General features: G+C 43.3%; 1 protein-coding gene across 7 annotated transcripts; it reads left to right on the plus strand.

Annotated features, from left to right (window-relative positions):
- The first annotated feature begins 375 nt into the window (after positions 1-375).
- Positions 376-20,953, plus strand: LOC122563327 (uncharacterized). 7 transcript variants are annotated; one of them, XR_015750970.1, is made up of 7 exons: positions 379-674; positions 2,956-3,731; positions 8,969-9,115; positions 10,522-10,586; positions 12,858-13,118; positions 17,486-17,587; positions 17,622-17,835. XR_015750970.1 is itself a non-coding variant. In XM_087973743.1 (6 exons), exons 2-6 carry the CDS (start codon positions 2,975-2,977, stop codon positions 19,502-19,504), a joined length of 1,344 nt encoding a protein of 447 aa, XP_087829869.1. In that variant the 5' UTR covers positions 376-674; positions 2,956-2,974; the 3' UTR covers positions 19,505-20,953. The 7 variants fall into 7 exon arrangements, 5 of the variants coding, with proteins under 5 accessions (XP_087829869.1, XP_087829868.1, XP_087829871.1 ...); XR_015750969.1 differs by having other exon boundaries at positions 381-674; positions 17,483-17,587; XM_087973743.1 differs by lacking the exons at positions 17,486-17,587; positions 17,622-17,835 and adding an exon at positions 19,388-20,953 and having other exon boundaries at positions 376-674; positions 10,525-10,586.
- Positions 20,954-23,655: the final 2,702 nt, after the last annotated feature.

Raw genomic sequence — 23,655 nt, forward strand, 5'->3', positions numbered from 1 at the left:
GTCTCATGGGTAAGGTGGATTACCCAGTTTGTTACCACATTGCTCTCTGTGGGAGCTTTCTGTGCGCCAATTAACTGAATCAGATACAACAATGAGGAGCAGATGTAGGCCACTCAACCCCTCAAACCTACTTGTTTCCAACATTAAACAGTGCCTGTATTTCAGTCAAGCAACATTGACTAGAAGTGCTCTGGGAGTTCCTGAGGTTGTGAAATGAAGTTGTCCTTACGAAGGTTATAGAGTGGGTTAAGGAGGTGAGTTGTGCTGTGTAGCTGTGACATAGATTACACCCTCTTTGCACCCTCCCACTTTACTGTGGCCTGTCCCTTTAAGGCTTTCCCTCAGCTGCGAACGTGTTCTAAATCGCGAGGTGAAAAGAGACTGCTTCCTTGTTTGATAAACAGAGTCAAGAAATTCATGTCAGCTGATTTACAGGAGACCGAGTACAATACAGACCAGTCAGCTGAAAATGTAATTGGACCTTTACCTTGATTACATATCTCTGACTAATCTTCATCAGTCCATTGAAGGGTGTAGTTTGGTCACACATTTGGAGGAACACTTTTTTTATTGCCTGAACTTGATGGTGTATATATATCGTATGCAGCTCTGGTATAGTGAGAACAACTCTTCTACTACCAAAGGCTTGTTCTGCACCTCTCTACTAATAACAGGTAAGCTTTAGTGATTTAATCTGCTCTGGGGACAGTTTGCAGTTACACTCATAACGGGTACAGTTGCTCTGGTCAATCAGTAAACCCATCAGTATTTACACCTCCTTTTGCACCTCTCAGCCCTCTGGTAACATCCAATGGGTTTTTACTCAAAGATCCCAGCTGCAAATGCAACCGGTGGAAAAATAGAAATGGTGCTTTATGACTGGCAAAGGGACAGTGGAGACAGAAGCCCCTGAGCAGGGCATAAGGTGCGTTTTGACCCTGTGTTAAATTGTTTGGAAGTTATGGCCCAGATTTTAGTTTGAGAGGAATGATACTGTATTGTTCTGGAGTTAAACACAGAGATCTGAGGGCTGTCAGTGTAATGAACAGCAAGCATCATTCCTTCATCACTGACCACAACATCCAGGTCTTTATGCCGAAATGGTACAACTCCATCAAGTTTATCAAACACTCACACAAAGCTTTTCAGTTATTACAATGCACAATTATTCAGCCCATCGTGTTTCTGAATGAATATCTCCACCTGGCACCATTCACTTGCTTTCTCCAATTAACCCTGCACAAACTCTCTTCTCAGATAAAAAGCCCGGTCCCTCTCGAATGCCTCGATTGAACTTGGCTGCAGCATTCTCTCAGGCAGCACATTCCAGACCCTAACCAGTCACTAGATTTCCAAAGATATCTATCATGTCACTTCTGCTTCTGCCAATTATTTCAATTCCTTTATCCCTCAATCTTGACCCTTTCCTGAGTGGGAACAGTTTCTGTCTACTTTGGTGGCATTTGTTATGGTGAAAACTTTTGCCTGAGTGGTCAGCATAGAAACCAGTTTGTGTGTGTGTGTTACGGTAGGTTTAAGGGTGTAGAGTTTTGGTTCCCTTCATTGTATAAGTGAAAATTGCCTGAAATTGACCATGAACTAATGCAATACGTCAAGGAGGTTCAATGATAAATAATATTGTTGGCGGTTTGAGTTTCTGTGATGTTTTATACTTGTGTTGAAACTGGCTTGTCACTACACCACCCAGTCTAACTTTAACCATTCCAACAGCTGGCTCTTGCACCTGCCTATACTGGAGGAGCCTCATTTCATTAAGCTCTTCTCTTGGTTTAAGGGCATGAATAAGCACATTTTAACCCTTTTTAAATGTTGGAAGTGTTTTAATATTCCAAGTAACTGCATCCCGTACACTAATAGTTCTGTTTAGTTCCTTTAAAACAGAAACAGAAATTGCTAGAGAAACTCAGCAGGTCTGACAGCACCTGTGGACAGAGAAAGCTTTGAGCCCAGTGACCTCTCTTCAGAACAGTTGTTTCCAACTGTTTAAAATCAGGCTGTTCACAATCACTGCCTGGGCACACTGATTCAAATGCCTTGGTTTTGTGATGTGTTGCTGGAACAGCGCAGCAGGTCAGGCAGCATCCAGGGAACAGGAGAATCGACGTTTCGGGCATAAGCCCTTCTTCAGGCTTATGCCCGAAACGTCGATTCTCCTGTTCCCTGGATGCTGCCTGACCTGCTGCGTTTTTCCAGCAACACATTTTCAGCTCTGATCTCCAGCATCTGCAGACCTCACTTTCTCCTCCTGGTTTTGTGATGTACCCAGTTTTACCTGTATTTAGTATTTCAGTGTACCAAGGCATATTCTGCCTGCTTACACTGTGATGTGGATGTGCTGATATTGGACTGGGCTGGGTAAAGTTAAAAATCACACAACACCAAGTCATAGTCCAAATGTTTATTTGGAAGCACTAGCTTTCGGAGTGCAGCTCCTTCATCAGGTAGCTGTGAAACAGGATCATAAGACACAGAATTTATAGCAAAAGTTTACAGTAAAACGCAACTGAAATGATATGTTGATTAAACCTAGATTGCTGTTAAGTCTTTCATCTTTTAGAATGGGTTGCAGGTTTCAGTTTATTAATATGTATATTCTAGAAATTCTTTAAAGTCCCATTCTTGAGATAAATTAAGGTTTTATTAAAAAAAGTGACATCTCAGCACAGACAATGCATTAAAGGTGTGAGGTTAGAGTTTGTCTATATCCCAATCTTGAGTCAGACTGATTCTATTTCCAAAGTAGGAATTTATAAAATATTAACGGCTTACACTGTCTTAAAGAAGATATTGTGTCTGTGATTATTGATGGGCAACAAAAGAAAATATTGTTTCTGCAAAATTGATAGATTTTGAGCACTGTGTGGGTCTGGCTGATTGCCATGAAGCACATTTAAGACATATTGTTCACATATGTTGTATTTTCTTTTTACAAAGGATCCCTGACACTGAGCTAATGGAGCCAGTGCCTGAAGCTTGTGTCATTGGCTGCTCTGGTCACTCAGAGAATCTTCTCAGCGTCAATGTGAATGGGTTGAAACCTCGCAGAGTGGTGGAAGTCTATATCAAGCGCAGCTTGAGTCTAAGAGAAGCTGATTTGAGAGGGAAGGAGCTGAAGTGGAGATCGCTTCCAACAAAGATGCCACAAAGAAGTCTAAGCCGCCCAGAAGGAGCTGGGTTGCGTGAGTCGGGGACAGTAGGCAGGGAGAGTGAAAGGAAGCAGGCTGAAACAGAAAGCCTAACACATCGAAATGACGGCCTCCCTCCAATCAATAACTCTTTGAGCACTGACACGGCTGTGGTGAAGGAAGCTGGCAAAGACAGGAACAAGGATGCAAAAAGAGGGAGAAGGTCTCAAACATTCTTCGGGAAGATCACCAGCCTCCTGTGGAGAAAAAAAGGTGATGAAAAGAAAGAGGATGGATGTAAAAAATCCAAAGAGCTTGGTGCTCCTCAGGCAGAACATACTCCTGAAGAGAATGGGGAGCAGTTACTCAGTGAGAGTCAGAGGACACCAGGAGACCAGCAGATCAACCCTCACAAAACCAAGGTCCGGAGGAAAAGCAGCTTGCGCAGAGTTTTCTCTTTTAAGAAGAATAATTCGGAAGTGAAAGAATTTGGATGGGGAGGTCCAGGGGCCAGCAAGGTTAAAGCGGAACATCCCAAGCAACTGGCTCTGAAAGCTGTGTGCAGGCCCAGGCTGAATAAAACAGGTAGGACAGATTTACTGATTTTTCCAGCTGGATAAATATCCTGGAGCCAATGCCTCGAGCCAGCTATCCCATTAAGCAAATCAGGCTTTTTTTCATAACTTCCTCCTGCGACCTGAATATGTCTGTCCAAATCATTATCACTCGTTCTTCTTCATTCAAGCTCACTTCCCGACCTACTGTAAATGGCATTATTTGTTTTGTACCTGGCTCCTCAGGTATATCTCTATGATGGGAATTTTGACGGAATCAAAATTGCTTTTAGTTCCATACATTTCTGAGAAAGTCAGTTTGATATTAGAAGCCAGCCATCCAACCCCTTGAGCATGCTCTCCATTCAATCATGGCTCATCTGCACCTTCTCTCTATTGGCTGGGTTCCATTAGTGCCCTTACCTGGTGAGGACTTACCCATCTGATTGACCTCATCGACCCACACTCTCCAGCCTTTATAGGAGTGGGGGCGTGGAGAAAGAGTTCCAGGTTTACATTACCATCTTTCAACTCATCCTTGCGGTGTCTGTCAATCTTTATCAAACCAGCCATACCTACTGCTGATGTCCCCCAGTTGGAGGGGTTACTGATTGCCATCCAGGAAGGGGGAAGGATATACTTGTTGCACACTAAGGTCTGTACAAGATACTCCCTCAGCTTTGGTGATGTCAATCATAAAATCAGCCTGAGCCGTTGATGGGAGCTGGATTTCTGAGTAATCCATAAATTGTTTGTATATTGACATGACCCTGCCTCCAGCAGGGTATTTTACCTTGAATAATCCCTCATAATATAAGGCACTGGGCATGGATACCTTGGTATTCAAGAATCTAACAGATATTTGTCACAATGAGCAGATTATTGTATTACTTTCCTCAGGCATATAATTTTCCAGGCTAACATTAAGTTATTGAGTTACACAGAGCTACATTCTTCCAGTAGAGTGTCATGCTTCAAGTGAGCCAAGGTATGATGGAGTATGAGACTTCAGGTCATATGCCATGATGCAGTGGTGATGTCATATTTCTTATAGGTACATTGACTGTGAGACATAATAGAACAGGGGCTGCCGACTTTAACAATATTATTCACTGCAGCTCAATCCTATCCTCATGGCTTTCACACATGCACATCAAAATGCAGAGCAAATAAATACAAAACATCAAACTGTTTATCCTGTGCAAGGGTGAATGCAAAGAAGCAGTTTGATTCAACTCAATCAGCACACCCCTCTCTAGAGGCCTCAGTGTGTTCATAAAGTATGTAAAATATTGATAGAATAGTGTTCAAGATCCAATTGTCCTGAAGCTAGAGCCTGAGTCTCTGTGGCCATTTGTTTTGGTAACCAGGGTGCATTCTGGGTGACATAATCCACCCTTGGTCACCCCTTTGAATTCCAAAATTAGCAGCTACCTAGTAATGGACTGCAGCAGTCACAAGCACTCAAAATGCACGCATGTCTCAAAACACAATCATGGGACAACTAATTGGGAAAAATAACACCTGTAAATAGAATTAGTGGGGGACTCCTTCTCCATCCAGACTGTTTCTCTCCTGCATTTGCTGCTGATTGGCTCACTGAAGGGGGTCACAGGGAGAGGAGGCTACGAAAAGATGATGGGGAGAAACAGAGAACATGATTTTACAGGCTATAAAATAAATAACAAAATCCTGGCTATGTCCGGAAGTATAGAATCCAACAGAAAGGAGCTATTGCTTTTTGACTGAACCATCATTAGAGTGTATGATTTATCACCAGCAGTTTATAGGTACCACAAATCGAAAGGATGGAAAAGTAATGGCAAATGAGCAACGTAGGTTCATTGGAAAAGTAAGATGGACAGAGGGCAGACTTAGGAAGAGAAACTTCAGATGTTTAGGCTTTTTCACTAAAGCTGAGGTGAGAGATGAAGGAAGGAAGTGTGTGTGAGAGTGAAAGGAAGTGTGAGTATGTGACTGCATGTGTGTGAGAGTGACTGTGTGTGTGTATAAGAGTGACTCTCTCTCACTCCCTGACACACAATGTCACTCAGAGTGTGTGTGTACAACTGTTCACACATATCTCTACTGTCATCCCCTCCTTCTCAAAAGACCTGGTGCAACACCGTGGGCTGAAGGGCCTATCCTGTGCTGTAATGTTCTATACATTAGGCTGTGGAAGAAGCTCCAGGCGGAGGGGCAATCTGCTTTCTCACTAGTTTAGTAAGAAGTCCTCCAAAGCTAGCTGAGAGTGGGTGCCCTGGAGATGAACACAGGACCATGGATGTAGGTTTGCTTGCTGAGCTGGAAGGTTCATTTTCAGCTCAGCAAGCTAACCTACATCCAGAACCTCAATCTGAGCTACAAATCTTCTCAAAACTCGCTAACAAGGACCTTTAAGCTCAGGCCTGATCTCCATTCCTTCACTTGGTGCCTAGGATTTGTCTTTAGCCTTACTTATTGACTGGAAGAAGGAAAAAGGATTAGTAAGCTCTAGGACATGGTACTTCCTATAGGTCATTTTTATTGATGACTGATTTACAAATGATCAATTTGATGTAGTTTTTGTTCAGCAGGTTGTTCATGTTTTCTTCATCTATTCAAGTTGAATGTTGTGCTAAACCACCACTAACACAACAGCAGCTGAAGGAGACTAAGAAGCTCTTTAGAAAGTCCCTTGTACTTCTCAAAGGCTGGCCAGTGGGTTTAAAACAAAGCAGGAAATGCTGGAAATGCTCAGCCTGCCCAGCAGTGTCTGTGCAGAGATGCACACACGTCAGTGAAACTGTTTCTTGCCCCACCATGCTGCCTGGCCTGCTGAATTTGCTCTTTGCTTTTCAGATTTCCAGCCTCTGCAGTACTTTGCTCTGCTATTGTATGTTCGATACTGGGCATTGGCACATGCGGTCAGTTTCGGTTTAAGATAAGCAAATCCTTATCACTCAAATCAAAATGTGATCTTTCTGCTAACAAAGTCCACTTGTGTGAGCAGAAGCCACATGCTATGACAAGTGAATTGGTTGGTGCTAATTTACTGGAAGGTTTTGCTGTTATTAAACTCGAAAAGGAAACAAGGAGTCATGTGCTCATTAAATATGCCACTGTTAGTTCAAGATATCCTCATTTGTAGATGAGGTTATTGTTTGCAGCACGTGTGCAGTTCAAGTGTATTGGATGTTGCTGCTTGGATGTTACATAGGGCCAGGTTTGAAGAAATTTCATCATATGATTGACCAGGAAATGTGTAATTATCTGAAGCAGTGGCTGTAAAGTTTATCATACTGAACCTGAGTTTTTGATGGACTTTATAAACATAGTTAAAAATCACACAACATCAGGTTATAGTCCAACAGGTTTAATTAGAAGCACAAACTTTCAGAGCGCTGTTTCCTGTCCCTGCACTGTTACCGCTGATTGTCCCCCAGGGATGTAGAGTCATAGAGATGCACAGCACAGAAACAGACCCTTCAGTCCAACTTATCCATATCGACCAGATATTCTAAATTAATTTAGTCCCAATTGCTAGCACTTGGCCCACCTGATGAAGGAGCAGCTCTCTGAAAGCTAGTACTTCCAATTAAACTTGTTGCCGGCATCTCCAAATCTTTTATAAACAAAGACATTGGAAACAGAGATAAAGGATTTTTGGCAAATCTGCAGGAAAAAGCTCAACACCCACTGAGGCTCTGGTTCCCAATTCTTAACACCCAAGACTGTGAGGAGCAGTGAGACCCATAATTTCACTTCCTGGCCCTTCTTTAGAGAAATAAACCTCCGGAACTAAGGGTAGAATGGATGAATAGAATTCATTGGATTGCTCTACAGAGAGCTGGCATTGACTTAATGGGCCATGGCCTCATTCTGTGCCTATTCTCAGAACTGCAGTGGTGCAGGAGAGCTGGGTATCATCACATGGAAACTTGTACTATCCTTTTGGACCAGGTTGCCAAGGGACAGCATGTCATTGAGAGACAAGGTGGGGTGGCCAAGAAGATGACGTGTTGCAGCTGTACAGGATATTGGTGAGGCCACTTTTGGAATACTGCGTTCAATCTGTGGAGAAAAGACTTACAAAGATATTGCCGGTATTGGAGGGTTTGAGTTATATGGAGAGGCTGAATAGGCTGGGGCTGTTTTCTCCGGAGCGTCTGAGACACATGGTTGATCTTTATAGGGGTTTATAAAATCATGAGTGGCATAGATAGGGTGAACAGCCAAGGTCTTTCCTCCAGAGTAGAGAAGTCCAAACGTTTAAGGTGATAAGGGAAAAATATAAAAGGGACCTAAGGGTCAACGTTTTTACACAGAGGTTGGTGTGTGTGTGGAATGAGCTGCCAGAGGAATTGGTGGAAGCTGGTACAATTATAACATTTAAAAGGCATCTGGATAGAAATGTAAATAGGAAGGGTTTAGAGGGATCTGGGCCAAGTGCTGGCAAATGGGACCAGATTAATTTAGGATATCTGGTCAACATGAATGATTTGGACTGACGGGTCTGTTTCTGTGCTGTGCATCTCTATGACTCTATATCCCTGGGGGACAACCAGCGGTAACAGTGCAGGGACAGGAAACAAACATCTTTTGCTACAATTAGATAGCAAAGAATCAGACGAGAGCTGTCCCAAACTGCCGGATGGCAGTGGGCAGGTACTGGAAGGTGGGATGCTCAGAAATGCTGGAGACAGATGGGGAAAGATAAGGAGGGAATGTTTTCCCTTAGTCACAGTCACCCATTTGTGAAATGACTCGAAGAGAGCTGTCTAGACACTGGCAGCACCAGGAACTGAATCGAGCGCATTCAAACCTGGAATTCCAGGAAAGTTGGGAATGGTTTAGGAGGCAACAACACATTTGGGACTTTGGAAAGGAAGTGAAATTCTGGAATGGGGGCAGTAGTTTGAAAGACAGTGGTGGGGTCTGGATCATTATCACGTTCAGCATTTATGTTGATGTGAATGGATGCTTTTATTTAAACTAAATCTCACAAAATCTGCTCTAAACTGTTCAAATCTCAGCTGCTCGCACACGTAATGAAACTAAAAGCTTTCTGACATGAGAAAGCATAGATTTGAAATATTCAGTCATGTGCTATACCTCTGTAAATGACAGTTTGTATCTTTGCCTGCCAGAGATGCCCAGTCTGAGAGACAGCAGGAATTGTGCACTGAGCTCTCCTGCAGCTTGTAGTTATGCCTTTCACACTGTCTTCTATCACTTTTGCGAAGTGACCTTGAGACCTGAGTGTACCCTCTGTGTGTTCTGTTCCAGCCCGCGACTCTGAGTCTGTGTATGAGCAGGTGTCCGAGGAAGTGGATCGGATAGTTCAGAGTCTTGAGACCAGCGGAGACAAAGAGAAGTGCCTGAAGGAAACACACGCAGTTGAAGAATTGGAAACAGATGGGCCAAGAGAATCCGGTGAGTGTGTGATGTATTGACAGCCATCACCACAACAGGAGTTAGGCTATTGCTGCAAAACATCTACTTTGTACCGACTGGGTGATTCATTCACCAAAATGAACGACGTGGGCAAAGCCTCCCTCTGTGTAATATAGAACAGAATTGTAATCAGCTTTAAATGGGATAACAATTCAGTGACACATTGCCAGGCAGTTTGTCCAGATACTGAATTATCTTCTGCTTATGGCAGGAACAGGGGTAACAAAAACTTTGAAAATGTGGACTGCTGTTCAGATTTGTGCATTGACTGCTCTCTGGCAGAGGACAAAAACCAAAGGCCCTAGCGCTGCTCCTGACCCAGGCCCCAGCCCTGACCTGATCACGATGGTCCCAAACCTATCTTAGCACAGCAGTCTCACACCCCACCTCAGCGCAAGGAGTCCTCTAAAGCTCCAGAATCCAGATATTGGGCCCCCAGTGCACCCCACCTCCCTCCATACCTGTTCCACGCCCTGAGTCAAGGCATGTCATTAAAGCCACATCCAGCTGAAAGTCATATTTATTCCTACCCATGCTATTGATAAAAATCAAATAGCAAACTCTTTCCCAGGTGCCACTGTGCTTTCAGTGTCTAGGTGAAAATATCCATTCCTGTCAGTCTGTCATGTTCCTTTGGAGCATGTCTGTTCTCACTTGATTATAACCTTTCAGTCGTGTGCTGTGAGAACTCCAGTGTAATGCAGACGGAGGGCTGCACTGTTGGAGGTGCCACCTCTTTGTTGAAATGTTAAATCAAAAACCCATTTGCCTGTTTTAGTGGATGCAATGTATCCCGAAGCACTATGTCAACAAGCTGGACCCTTAGTGCCGTGTCCTCTCCAATGTTTATCCTTCAACTAATATTCTACCTACATTTACAATGAGAGAGAATATGTTGTTGAGAGAGCCACAGAGCCTTCACCTTTATTCTGCTAGTTTGAAAAATAATTGATAAAGGTGAACACAGACATACTAAAACTGAAGGTATAATAAATAGTGTAGGCTCCATTAGCTAACACAGTTACGCCGGTTCAACATCTGCACTGCTGAGGTGTTCCCTGGGGCCTAGCTTCTTGGTTTGCCTCAAGAGTGATGATAGCACAGTCCTAGGAGTGTAACTCACTTTGTTGGCTAATATTTCAATCCTGGTACTTCATTACAACAGGAGATTTCATCTCCTTCAACTGTTAAATGTGATTATTTATAAAAAGAGAATATAAGATAAGGAGCTTTTCCATTAATTATTGGATAATATGGCTCACAACATGGATACTGGGCAGGATGGGAGTAATCGGGCCTGAGATTTTGGTCTAATTCCAGTCTCTTTACCTGAATTCACCCCGAATGGTCTTAGTGACATGCTGCATTTTTTCTCTTTTTAACAGTAGATAACTCCATTTCCAAAATTATTGCAATACTCCAAAATGTCGGTGATCGTGTTGATACAGAGGTAAGAAGCAGGAATTTCTTCTGTTCATTTTCTGGGAAGGCTAGTACTTATTGCCCAGCACCATTTTCCTTTGGGAAAAGGCAGGAACTGTTCTTGTACTGTGGCAGTCCGTGTGGTGAAGGTACTCCCACTATGCTGTCGGAAGGGAGTTCCAGCAATAGCAATTATATTGTGAAGTCAGAACAATGGGTGATGTGGAGGTGACAGTGATCTTAATGTACTTCCTATCCATGTCGATCTCAGGAGAGGTCATGAAACTGAGGGTTATTACTGAAGAAGCTTTCATACAGTATTGACCTGCTATAAAGCAGTGTATGATAAGGCCTTTCGATCAGAAGTAGATTATTCAGCCCATTGAGACTGCTTTGCCATTCAATCAGATCATAGCTAATCTGATAATCATCAACCCCACTTTCCTGCCTTCTCCTCAGAAGTCTTGATTCCCTTACCGATTTATAAATTGTCTATCTTTGCCTTGAATATATTTAATGACCCAGCCTCAACAGCTCTCTGTTGTTTTAAGAAAAATCCATAAATTCACAATCCTCTGAAAGAAGAAATTCCTCCTCATCTCTTTCTTAACTGACCCCTTATTCTGAGATTATGACTCTCTCAGATGAGGAAACAACCTTTCCATACCTATCCTGTTCTTTCTTTGGGCTGATATCCTTTTTCCCAATCCATCCCAGGTCAAGTTCTAACCCATCAAAGTCAATGGAGAAATCTTCCCAAACGTGAAACGTTTCCCATACCTGGGAACCCTTAGTCATTTAAGGCAGATGTTGATGTGGAGATTTAACATCACGGCCAATCTGCAAGTGCCGCTTTTGGACATCTAAGAATGAGAGTCCTCAACAGTGACATCTATGATGATACCATGATCCTTGAGTATAAGCCAGTCATTCTTTATACTCTTCTATATATCTCCAAAACTTGAGACACATATAGACACCTTCTTAACACCCTGGGGAAATACCATCAACAGTGTTTGAGACAGATTCTCCACATCAGCTGGGAGGACAGGCATACTAACATCACATCCCTGAAGCAGCCAATCGCACCTGTATATGATCATCCAAAACCAACTTCGCTGGACCAACCATGTGCTTGATGCCTGAGTTCCAATTGCCAAAGCAAATCATCTTCACCCAGATCAAGGAAGGAACTCAAATAAAAGGAGGATGAAAGGAGTATTTCAAGGTCTCCCTGAAGATTCCTGTCAACATAGACATCAATGAATGGAGACCCTCGTTCAGAAGAAACCGACTTGGAGGAAGCTCCTGTATGAAGGGCACAATTCTTTGAGAACATCCTGTCAGTAAGAGGATGGACGGAAAAGAAGCTGGCGAAAGGAATGTCAATGATCTCAGGGGTGTGGACCACTTCCACCTCCTGGGAACAGCTGCCAAATGAGTGCATGGAGATAGAGCTCTTGGATTGGCCTCATCAAAGCCCACACCTAGTGACATGGAATTTCCTCGGTGGACAATCAGACTTGTTAGTGAGTGATTGCCAATGATGATCAAGCCTTTTAAGTACTCTAAGAATCTTAATTGCTTCAATAAGATCACTTCTCATTATTTTATATTCCATGAGTAGACACCCCAATCTACTCAAACTCTCTTCATATGACTGTCCATCCGTACCTGGTTGCTGACTGTAAGCTTGTCTGGACTGCCTCTGATGCCAGTATGTCCTTCCTTACATAAGGCAACCAGTACTGTTAACAGCTGTACTCTTAGTTTTAGCAAAACCTCCCTATTTTTATACTCCATTCCCTTTGAAACAAAGGCCAACATTCCATTTGCCTTCCCTATGAGCTGCTGAACTTAGATACTAACGTTTTGTGGTTCACAATTGAAAGCATAGATCTGATATACACTGACCCTGGAAAATTCCTTGGCTGGGCTGAAAGGAAGTTTTTCCTCTTAAAGATGAAGTTGATCCAATGTTTCCAAAGACAGTTTCCATTATCAGAGTGGACAGAGGAATCTGAGAAGAATTATACAAAAGATGTGATTGTGGCACAGCAACAGGTAGCAAAGATTGAATGACAGAAAATGTGCCAAAAGCTGATTTTTTTTAAATAAGATGTGGACACATTTGTATAACAGGAGAAATATTCTGTATTTGCCCGTCTTTTGCTGTATATGTAATTATTAATAACTTTGCTTTGATTAGTTTATTATAAATTAAGATTGTTCATGTAAAATCTGTAGTTTCAGTCACAAAGTCTCACTGAGTTCCTCATTTCTCATTTATCTCCAACAGCTCCAAGGAGATGTGTTGCTTTCCACATTCTTCCAGGACATCAGCTACAATTCCTTCAAAGAACTGGCAGATCAATACATCCAAACTGAAGTGAGGAGCAAAGTAACACAGGAGAACCCCGACCTGGTCAAGTTTGCTTTTACCCTCGATTTTACTGCGAAGGTAGCAGGGCTGTGTACCCATCAGATCAAACAGATTACCGGCTTCGGGAGCCAGTATCTCCGGGAGACTTGTTGGCACCTGCCCAGTTTTAGTGTGCAGGTGGGTGCTAACTACATCTTGCCCAGTCAGCAAGCTGGAAGAGCTGTGACTATGAGGGGCAAACCGTTCAAACTGGTTAGGGTCACGTTTCTGAAACCATTATGAATCATAAATTACTTAAAGTGTAAAAGCAGTACATTCAATCCAATTCTTCTACTATAGAGAGAGAGTTCCTCAAAATTCCTTTTTACTGTAATTTCCTGTCCCCATCTCCGAAAGCTTCCGATCACCTCATTCCCCTTGTAAGCATCAGGCGTCTCCCTAAATGCATTAACCACTCTTTGCGAAGCAAACTCTCCGAAATATTCCGTGTCCTTTGTTGTTGGCAGTCGTATGTTTATGTTTCATTTATTTTGAACTCCCTCCTAAGTTTCCCCACATCCATCCTGTCAAACCTTTTTATAACTTTAAAGATTTCTACTCGATCGCCAGTTTCCCAGAGACCACCTTCTCAACCCGTGATCTTTCTCAGTTCCCTGTGAATCTTTCCACGTCTGTCTCCAGTACTGCAGTTTCCTCTTTTGTTTGTGACGTAACAAATGGAATTATGCAATATTCAAATCTGATTCAGCCAAAGTTCTGTGTAAATGCTATTACCTCCCGGTTTTGTGTCCTATTCCTCTTGAAATGAATCCCAGTATCTTTGTTTCGATTTTTTGATCTTACCAATTTGTGTAAACACTTTTAGCAATCCATGACTCTGTTTGAAGGTGTCCTCGCTCTACCATCATGTTTTATTTTATATCCTCCCAGGATGAAGTGATTATTAATAGCTCCCACCAACACAAACCACTTCATTCTACTATATTGAACTTCCTTTGCAATTTCTTCACCATTCTATAGACCAGGTTATAGTTCCTCCATCTTTCTGTAGTCTCCCCACACTGTTACGTAAATCCCTGAATTTGGTATCATCTACACATTTTGACATATGTCCAAATTATGAGGTGTCATCTATCATCTTAGCAATTTTAGTCGAACAATAATTGCTCTTCAGGGACTGACCAATTCTGTGGGTTAGTTTATTTAAAACAGTAAAAGTTATAAAACAGACATTACAGCAAGCCAACTGATTTGTGTGTGTGAACATAGAAATAGAACAGTATCGACCCTTCGGCCCATGCTGTTGTGTCGATCACAACCTAACCTACACACCCCTCAATTTACTGCTGTCCATGTGCTTGTCCAGCAGTCACTTAAATGTCCCTAATGTCTCTGACTCTACTACCACAGCTGACAGTGCATTCCACACACCCACCACTCTCCGTGTAAAGAACTTCCCTCTGACATCTCCCCTAAACCTTCCTCCAATCACCTTAAAACTCTGACCCCTCGTGACAACCATTTCTCCCCTGGGGAAATGTCTCTGGCTATCTACTCTATCTATGCCTCTCATTACCTTGTACACCTCTATCACGTCACCTCTCTTCCTCCTTCTCTCCAGTGTGAAAAGCCTGAGCTCACTCAACCTCTCTTCATAAGACAAACCCTCCAATCCAGGCAGCATCCTGGTAAATCTCCTCTGCACCCTCATCTATATCCTTCCTATAATGAGGTGACCAGAACTGGACACAATATTCCAAGTGTGGTCTAACCAGGGTTTTATAGAGCTACAGCAAAACCTCGCAGCTCTTAAGCTCAAACCTCCTGTTAATGAAATCCAAAACACAATACGCCTTCTTAACAATCCTATCAACTTGGTGGCAACTTTGAGGGATCTATGGACATGGACCCCAAGATCCTGCTGTCCCTCCACACTGCCAAGAATCCTTTCTTTAACCCTGTATTCAGCATTCAAATGAATCACTTCACATTTATCCAGGTTAAACTCCATCTGCCACTTCCCAGCCCAGCTCTGCATCCTGTCAATGTCTTGTTGTAGCCTGCAACAGCCCTCGACACTATCTACCAAACCACCAACCTTTATGTCATCAGCAAACTTACTAACCCACCCTTCCACTTCTTCATCCAAGTCATTTATAAAAACTACAAAGAGCAGAGGCCCCAGAACAGATCCCTGTGGGACACCACTGGTTATCAACCTCCAGACGGAATACCATCCATCCACCAACACTTGCTGTCCTCTTTCAGCCAGCCAATTCTGTATCCAGACAGCCACATTTCCCTGTATCCCATATCGCCTAACTTTCTGAATGAGCCTACCATGGGGAACCTTACCAAGTGCTTTACTAAAATCCATATACATTATATCCATTGCTCAACGTTTGTCAATTTGTCTGCACACAGACAGACTCACAATAGGCTAATTCCCCAGGCAGAGTCGCAGCACTATATACACTCATAGAGCACAGAGACACCTTTAAAGGTGAGCAGATGGCAGTGGTGAGTGAATTTCTTTGGGAGCCTGCTTTTCTCTGGGAGCCTGCTTTTCTCATGTCACCCCTGAAACAATTCAACAGAGGCCAGTATCCCGTCACCTAGTCATTCTTTATTTATACATTCATAGTACTTAACACTGATCCAGCTCCCTCAGAGCCAGCTCTGAGTGAATAGAATGTCTGACATTGCTGTTTATCTGTCAGCCAGGGTTAATCTGGTCTAATCAGGGAATGCATTTTCTATGAGGTCCATCTAGCTGACCTTGCTTGGATCACTGAACAACATCCACCTGATCAAGTCCCCTCAGGATCTTTTATGTTCCAACTGAAGTCACTTCTCACTCATCAGAGGAATACAGGCCTGGCCTGCCTAGCCTTTCTTCAGATCAACTCATTTTAGGTATTTGTCTGGTAGTATTATTGATAAATAAGATTTGATAAGTATCCTGGGGAATGCTCTTTATTTCTTCTGATGATGGTCCATGTTCTGTGTGTTGTGATGCCACACAACAGACAAAGAACACTGATAGGAACTGTCTCACCTTCACATAATGACCCGATTTGATGTTTCACATCAGGGAGAATGTCCTTTTGAACAGATCTGTTCCTTGTTCAAATGAGAAGGTTGAGGCCTCAGACCAGGCCTCTATTCCAACTAAGAACACCTGCCAGCATCTCCAAAGGTCTCTAATACACCCCAAACCTTGGCCTCAAACCCATTCCCTGCATCAGGCCCAAGACTTCACCCCAAACACATGATCACCCCCAGGCCTGCAATCCTTCTCCCTGAGGCAAAGGCAAGGACTGCAGATGCTAGAGATTAGAGTTGAGAGAGTGGCGCTCGAAAAGCACAGCAGGTCAGGCAGCATCCGAGGAGCAGGAAAATCCATGTTTCAGGGAAAAGCCCTTCATCTGACCTGCTCTGCTTTTCCAACACCACACTCTCAACATCCTTCTCCACTGAGCCTGGCCTTCCCCAGAATAAGCCTCTTGGATCAAACTCTGTGAAAAGCTAGGGTTGTTTCTTTTGTTTTGGAACATGGTTGTTGTTAACATTTTCTGCCTCTTGCCTAGTGGTGATGGGTATTTTTCTGAAAATGTCAGTAACAGCTTCGATATAACTGGGTAGCTTGCTAGGCCATTTCCGAGAGCAGTTTAAGAGCATGTGCCTCCCTGATGTGGGACAGGTGTCACATATTGATTCAGTAGTAGTTGGGAGGTTATGTTGAGGCCGTACAGGACATTAGTTAGGCCACTTTTGGAATATTGTGTGCAATTCTGGTCTCCCTCCTACAGGAAGGATGTTGTGAACTTGAAAGGGTTCAGAACTGATTTACATGGATGTTGCCAGGGTTGGAGGGCTTGAACTATAGAGAAAGACTGAATAGGCTGGGGCTGTTTTCCCTGGAGTGTTGGAGGCCGAGGGGTGACCTTATAGAGGTTTATAAAATCATGAAGGACATAGATAGGGTAAACAGACAAGGTATTTTCCCTGGGTTACAGGAGTCCAGAACTAGAGGGCATAGGTTTAAGGTGAGAGGCGAAAGATTTAAAAGGGACCAACTTTTTCGTGCAAAGGGGGTTGCGTCTATGGAATGAGCTGCCAGAGGAAGTGGTGGAGGCTGGTACAATTACAACATTTAAAATTCATCTGGATGGGTACATGAATAGGAAGGGTTTAGAGGGATATGGGCCAAGTCCTGGCAAATAGGACTAGATTAATTTAGGATATCTGGTTGACATAGATGAGTTGGACCGAAGGGTCTGTTTCTGTGCTGTGCATCTCTATGACTCTATATAACTGGCTAATAATGAAAATGTTTGTGAATCTGCCTCACCATTACTGAGATCAGCTTCTTACCTCCAAATTTTTAACATTGATTTCAGATTTCCAAATAACTGCAGTGGAATTTGAACTCAAACCCTCTCCAGATTATTAGCCTCATAAAGTACATTCTGTATATGGTTTTGTGATCACATCATATGACCACCAAACCCACTTTGTGCAATCTTCCACCTTTTCAGCAGGAAACAGCAAACAACACGGAGAAAATTCCAAGTCCAGATTGAAGAGTGAAGGTCAAATCAAAGACTGATTTTCTTGCCAGGGGATGGCCACCACTTCCTGAAACTTTATACTAACCCAGACTGATAAACTGGCCTCACTGCGAAATCAGCACTCAAACATCCTGACTTAGAAATGTATCACTGTTCCTTCACTGATATATTTTGTCGCTGAGTCAAGATCCAGGAAGTCCCTCCCTAATGGCATTGTGGGTGGGTCACCGCTACCTTCTGCAGGACGGTTGGGGATAGACAATAAATGCTGGGCTCACCAGTGACTCCTTCATCCTGTTAATAAATCTCTCTTTAAAGAAGCTCTAGTTTTGGATAAGATTATTTGATTAGATTAGATTACATTACAGATTAGATTACATTATAGTGTGGAAAAAGGCCCTTCAGCCCAACAAGTCCACACCGACCCGCCGAAGCGCAACCCACCCATACCCCTACATTTACCCGTTACCTAACACTACGGGCAATTTAGCATGGCCAATTCACCTGACCCGCACATCTTTGGACTGTGGGAGGAAACCGGAGCACCCGGAGTAAACCCACGCAGACACGGGGAGAACGTGCAAACTCCACACAGTCAGTCGCCTGAGGCGGGAATTGAACCCGGGTCTCCGGCGCTGTGAGGCAGCAGTGCTAACCACTGTGCCACCGTGCCGCCCACTATCAATCTTTTACTGTTACATTGGGAGATGGAATCCTCAGGTGGATGACAAAATGTCTGTACGAGGTGCTGCAGTTAGCCTGATCTCTCGCTGAGGGAACCAAGTAAATGGCCTTCCTGTGATAGACTTTGCTGGAAACAGGTAGATCCCGACTCCAGAATGCACTGTGTCTTTAATCTGAGAATAACCTTTGATTTGTTCTGAATGGGTCATTGGTAGAGTCTTCCAACCAGCCTTGACCCTCTGGGGATCAGAGCAGAAAGGAAGTGGTAGATATTGGCAGAATTACAATGTTTAAAAGGTTTGGAGGGATATGGGCCAGGAGCAGGCTGGTGGGACTAGTTTTGTTCAGCATGGACTGGTGTGGCCCGAAGACTCTGTTTCTGTGCTGTAAGACTGTGACTCTGTGATCTGCAGAAGTTCCACCATTGAGTTTATACAAGACAGACAACAATAGATTTCTAAGTGATACGGACATCAAAGGAGTATGAGGATGGGGGTGTGGAATGGTGCTGAGGCAGAACACACATGGTCTGTTTGAATGATAGAGCAGGCCTGAGACTGATTGGCCGACTCCTGCTGATATTACCACTGTTTTATCATTCCATCTCCATGCACGCTGTACTCTGAGGTGAGATAGTTTCTTTGAAACCTTGCACTATAATGTTTCTGGTGAAATGTCTCTCTGTTCAGGTAGTATCTGCTGTACACGTGTTATTGGTAGCTGCACAGTTCCCAAAGCCAGCTGTTAACATGCAGAGATATTTGACAGGCTGCTACCTGAGCGACTGCTCATGTGGAAGGATTAATTTACACTATCCCAGAGCAGGTGGTACACCTTTGTATGAAATCCTCATATCGCATGGTTTCCAAAGCATAGCAGACTGTGAAAAACAGGGCAGTCCCATGAGCAAGCTGACCTGACCTGGTTCCTTATTTATTCAGTTAACCACAGGACATCTCAACTCTGTGACAAGTGCTGTTCTTTATTGTATGCACACAAGTGTTTTGGGAGCAACATAGGTTTCATATTTACTGATGTGCTTATATTGGGTTATTTATAGCATTTGGAGGCTTTAAACGATAATGTTAGAGTGCTGCTGGAGGTGTTAATGTGAATGTCTGCAGGTACATGTTTGCAGAAGGAATTCATCGAACTTGAAGAGTTAATTCTGTTTCTGTCTCTCCACAGATGCTGCCAGACCTGCTGAGTTTCTCCAGCAATTCCTGTGTTAATTTTATTTCAGATTCCCAGCATCTGAAGAATTTGGCTTTTAAATGGTTAGTTTCCTTGTTCTGTTTGCAGTGAACAGACTCCTGTACTCGGGTAATTAACCATAAAGAGTGAGGGAAGAAATTGCAGTTGATTAGAATTTATGAACGGGTGCTTAGTGGATTGTGGGAAGACTTTTCAAGGAAGTATCGCGATTTTCTGAAGAATGGTCCTGTTCAAATATATGATTGATTAAGGTGGAGGGTAATTATTTCTGTTATTCACCATTAATGCTTAAAAGCCTTTACACCTACTAAACCAAATAAAGTTTTTTTAAAAAATCAAATTTTAAATCAGATTCAATTTTTAAAGCTTGAAATAATGTCAAACATCAATCCAATTCCAATATTACCATCCTCAGCAAGAATAATATTTTAGCTCACTGCTAATGTACTTCTGGAAACGTAAACAGCAGTACAACTGAAACACCGATTTATTGTAGCCTGCACTTTGAGGTAGCTCCCCATTAAGTGGGATGTCAGGTACTAAACAGAATAACCAGTTGAAAACCCCAGTTTCAGTGAGATCCCAAATACTCCTATAATTTCAAAATGTAATGCAGTTTCAGGGCACTTTTACACCCACCAGGCTGCTTCAGGAGCAGGGGGATGGGGGTGTGTGGATTAGGTTTTCAACCTGTGGCAGAGCAATGATTCTGGGATGCAGCGTTCCGACAGTGCTGGCTGTCCCGTGATCCAAAGCATGACATTGAGTTTCTGTCAAGGGTCTGAACAGGCCAATTTTCAGATGCTCAAAGTCGATGTCAGCCATTTCCGAGCTGGCTGTTGCTTTGCGATTTGAGATAGCACGGAGATCAGAGGGCTAGCAGCCTGGACGAATGGCTGAATGGTCATAGGAAAGGATCAGAGTGGCTCAGTATGGACATTCCTTTCAGGGCCAGCAATTGACCTCAACAGCCACATCACTTGAAGACTCCAACAGTGCTCCGGACTGCTGCCAACTAACAAATGCCAGTCTCTTCACTTTACCTGATCTCCTCCTGGTCTCTTCAGTCCATTAACAGTGGCTGTCTTGTTCACAACTCTCACCACATCATCAGCTACAAAGTCTGCATTGAGAGCTAGTCTGAGCAGAGGGTGTAACAGTTCTGGTTCCAGTGGAAACTGATCCACTGACAATCATTGTGAAAGTCAGTGCACAAATATTTATTCAGAAAGCAAAACACTGGCAGAGCTGGAAGTCTGAAATAAATTTTAAAAATGCAGGTCATGCAGCTTCTGAACAAAGAGAGTCAGAGTTAACATTTCAGGTCACAATTTCTTTCATTTGGTGAGAGGTCATCAGGACCTAAAATGGTTTCGCTGACTGACCTGCTGAGCTTTATCAACGTGTTTTGGTTGATGTACATGAGTAATGAAGTCTGTGGTTTTGCTGGTCTGTAACTTGTGAGTTGTGCTGCTCCTTAGTTGCCAGCTCACTAATTATCTTTTCATAAACAAATGGAAACAAACTTTTTTCTGCTCATTTATGTCACTGTGGGATCTTGCGGTGTATTGATTGGCTATGGTATTTTCCTTCTGTTAAGTATTTAACTGGCTGTGAATTAGAATTTACTCAATGAATGTTAAATATTTTATAAAATATGTTCCAGCTAAGAAATAAGCTTTTCCCAGCAGCAGTTTCCCTGAAACAATTTGAGGATAAGAAGTTCATTTGAATTCATTTGCAGAATGTGTATGTCACAGGCTAGGCCAGCATTTATTGCCTATCAGTTAAAAGTCAACCACATTGCTGTGGGTCTGGAGTCAAGTGTAGGCCAGACCACAGGATGATAGCAGTTTCCTTCCCTAAAGGACATTAGTGAACCAGATGGGTTTTTACAACAATTGATACTGGTTACATGGTCATCATGGGTGGGATGCTCTTTGGAGGGTCATTGTGGATTTGATGGACCGAATGGCCTGCTTATACACTATAGGGAGTCAATGATTGGGCTCGCTCTTCATTCCAGATTTTTAAAACGTTGAATCTGCCATGTGATATTTGAAGCCAAGACCCTAGGTTAGTAATCTAATAATATTACTATTACACCATCACCTCCCCACCATGTCAGTTTAGGCTAGATGTGAAGGATGTGGTTCAGGCCTACTCTCTGATTTATGGTTATTCAATTACCTACACTGCGTCAGCAGAACCAGTGTGGACCAATCAGGAGTGTTTATACCTCAGGGCCTTGATGGATACTTATAGAGTCATAGAGATGTCCAGCGTGGAAACAGACCCTTCTGTCGCTGTGTCATCAAACGACACATTAATGATGTAACTGAGGCCTGAGTCATCCTGCATCCACAAATGGAACATCCCGGATTCACTTTACAAAGAGTTATTTTCCAGTATTATTTTTGACTAAATGTTTAAAGCCATTGGAAATGTGAATAATTGGAATTCTCCCAATACATTTGCTAATTGTTCCCACCTTGGTGCCGGAATGAGCTTCATTTAAAGTAGCTGCAGGAAGGAGCAGCAGAGCAATGCCAAGGGAAGGAGCAGTGATTGAGCTCTGGTTTGAACCTTGTCAGTGATGGGAGCCAATCTTTGACATACACCAAGCTTTCCAGCCAGTCTTTCTTCAAACCTGAAGGATACAGATAGCTGTCAATGTCAGACCTGGCTCGGTTTGACTGCTCTCACCGAGTGCCAAGCAATGCCTTCTCTTTCCTCTTCAGCACCATTACTTCTGGTGCCATCACCAAATTCTTGCCCTCGCCCCTCTACTTGCTGCCCCTTACTGACATCATCTGAAGACTGTGTCAGTTTTCACATGAACACTGAGGACACACTATGTACCTCACCAACACTGCTGCCTTTCATCACTTTGCTCCTCAGACAGAGGAGTTATGGTCATGTTACTACTGTCTTGCCTTGACATTTAGTGCAGATACAAAGAAAGGAAGTTTGTCATGGCTGGCTGCAGGTCTCAGTCAAGTCAAGTGGAATTGCTTTTGCTCAGTGGTTTTCTGCACGGTAAGTCAAGGGCAGCCTTAAGTATGCAGTCCTGTTGCTTGGACACGGTCAGTCAGCTGACTGCAAAGGCAGAATGCTCTCCTGATAAGGGGTGAGGAACTCAATGTTAGGCAGCCCTTCATCTTTCTGCCCTATTGGGCGCAGGTTTACTCCTGGAATGAGAGAGAAGAAGGTACTATGGGACATAAAATTGGGAGGCCTGCTATTACTGTTGGGGCAAAAGGGGAGGCACCCCAGATGAGTGAGTGGGCAGCAGAGAGGGCATGCAGGGTTAGTGATGTCAAGGGTTGGTGGGAGTGAGTGAGGGAAGATGTTGCAGGTAATAGTGAGAGGGGTAGAGCGTAAGCCCTGGGGGGAAGTGAGTGCAAGGCCAGAGATAGAGTGAGTGTGAGGTATTGAAGAGAAGATAGTGGGACGTCATTGACCGTCTTCCTACTGTGCTGATGACTCCAGATGGCTGAAACTGCACTGACCAGGTGGCAATCATGACCAAGTTGGGTTCACTTGGTGTTGTGAATTCTTCTGCTGGTCCTGAGGGAGGACTTTAAACTTGTGAGTCAGGGGAAGGGAAAGGGAAAGCAACAGGGAGTATGGAGTCAAGTCGAAAGATAAGCAGCAGGTTAGCATGTGTGTAGGGTTTAAGTTCAAGGCAGACTAGGAATGAAGCAAAAAGGAAGGATAACTTAAGTAGTGGTGATGAAAATTTTGAGGATAAGAAAGTTAGCATTAAGGTGCTTTATCTGAATGCTCCAAGCATTTGAAACAAACTGGATGAATTAACAGCACAAATCATCGTAAATGAATATGATGTGGTAGGCATCACGGAGATGTAGTTGCAGGGGGTTCAGGACTGGCAGTTAAGCATCCAAGGATTTATAACTTATTGAAAAGACAGGGAGGTGGGCAGAGGGGGTGGGGTTGCCCTGTTAGTTAAAACTTAAATTAAACCTATGGTATTAAATGATGTAGGGTCAGATGATGTGGAGCCTGTGTGGATGGAGTTGAGGAACCACAAAGGCAAAAAAAAACTTTAATGGGAATTATGTACAGATCTCCCAGCAGTGATCAGGACCAGGGGCACAAGATGTACCAGGAAATAGATAGGGCATGTCAGAAAGGTCAGGTCACGATGATCATCGGGGAGTTCAATATGCAAATAGACTGGGTGAGTTATGTTGCCGGTGGATCCAAAACAAAGGAAT

Source organism: Chiloscyllium plagiosum, unplaced genomic scaffold (genome assembly GCF_037043375.1).
Source record: "Chiloscyllium plagiosum isolate Xiang-an unplaced genomic scaffold, Cpla_swu_hap1 HiC_scaffold_26, whole genome shotgun sequence".
Lineage (NCBI taxonomy): Eukaryota > Metazoa > Chordata > Chondrichthyes > Orectolobiformes > Hemiscylliidae > Chiloscyllium > Chiloscyllium plagiosum.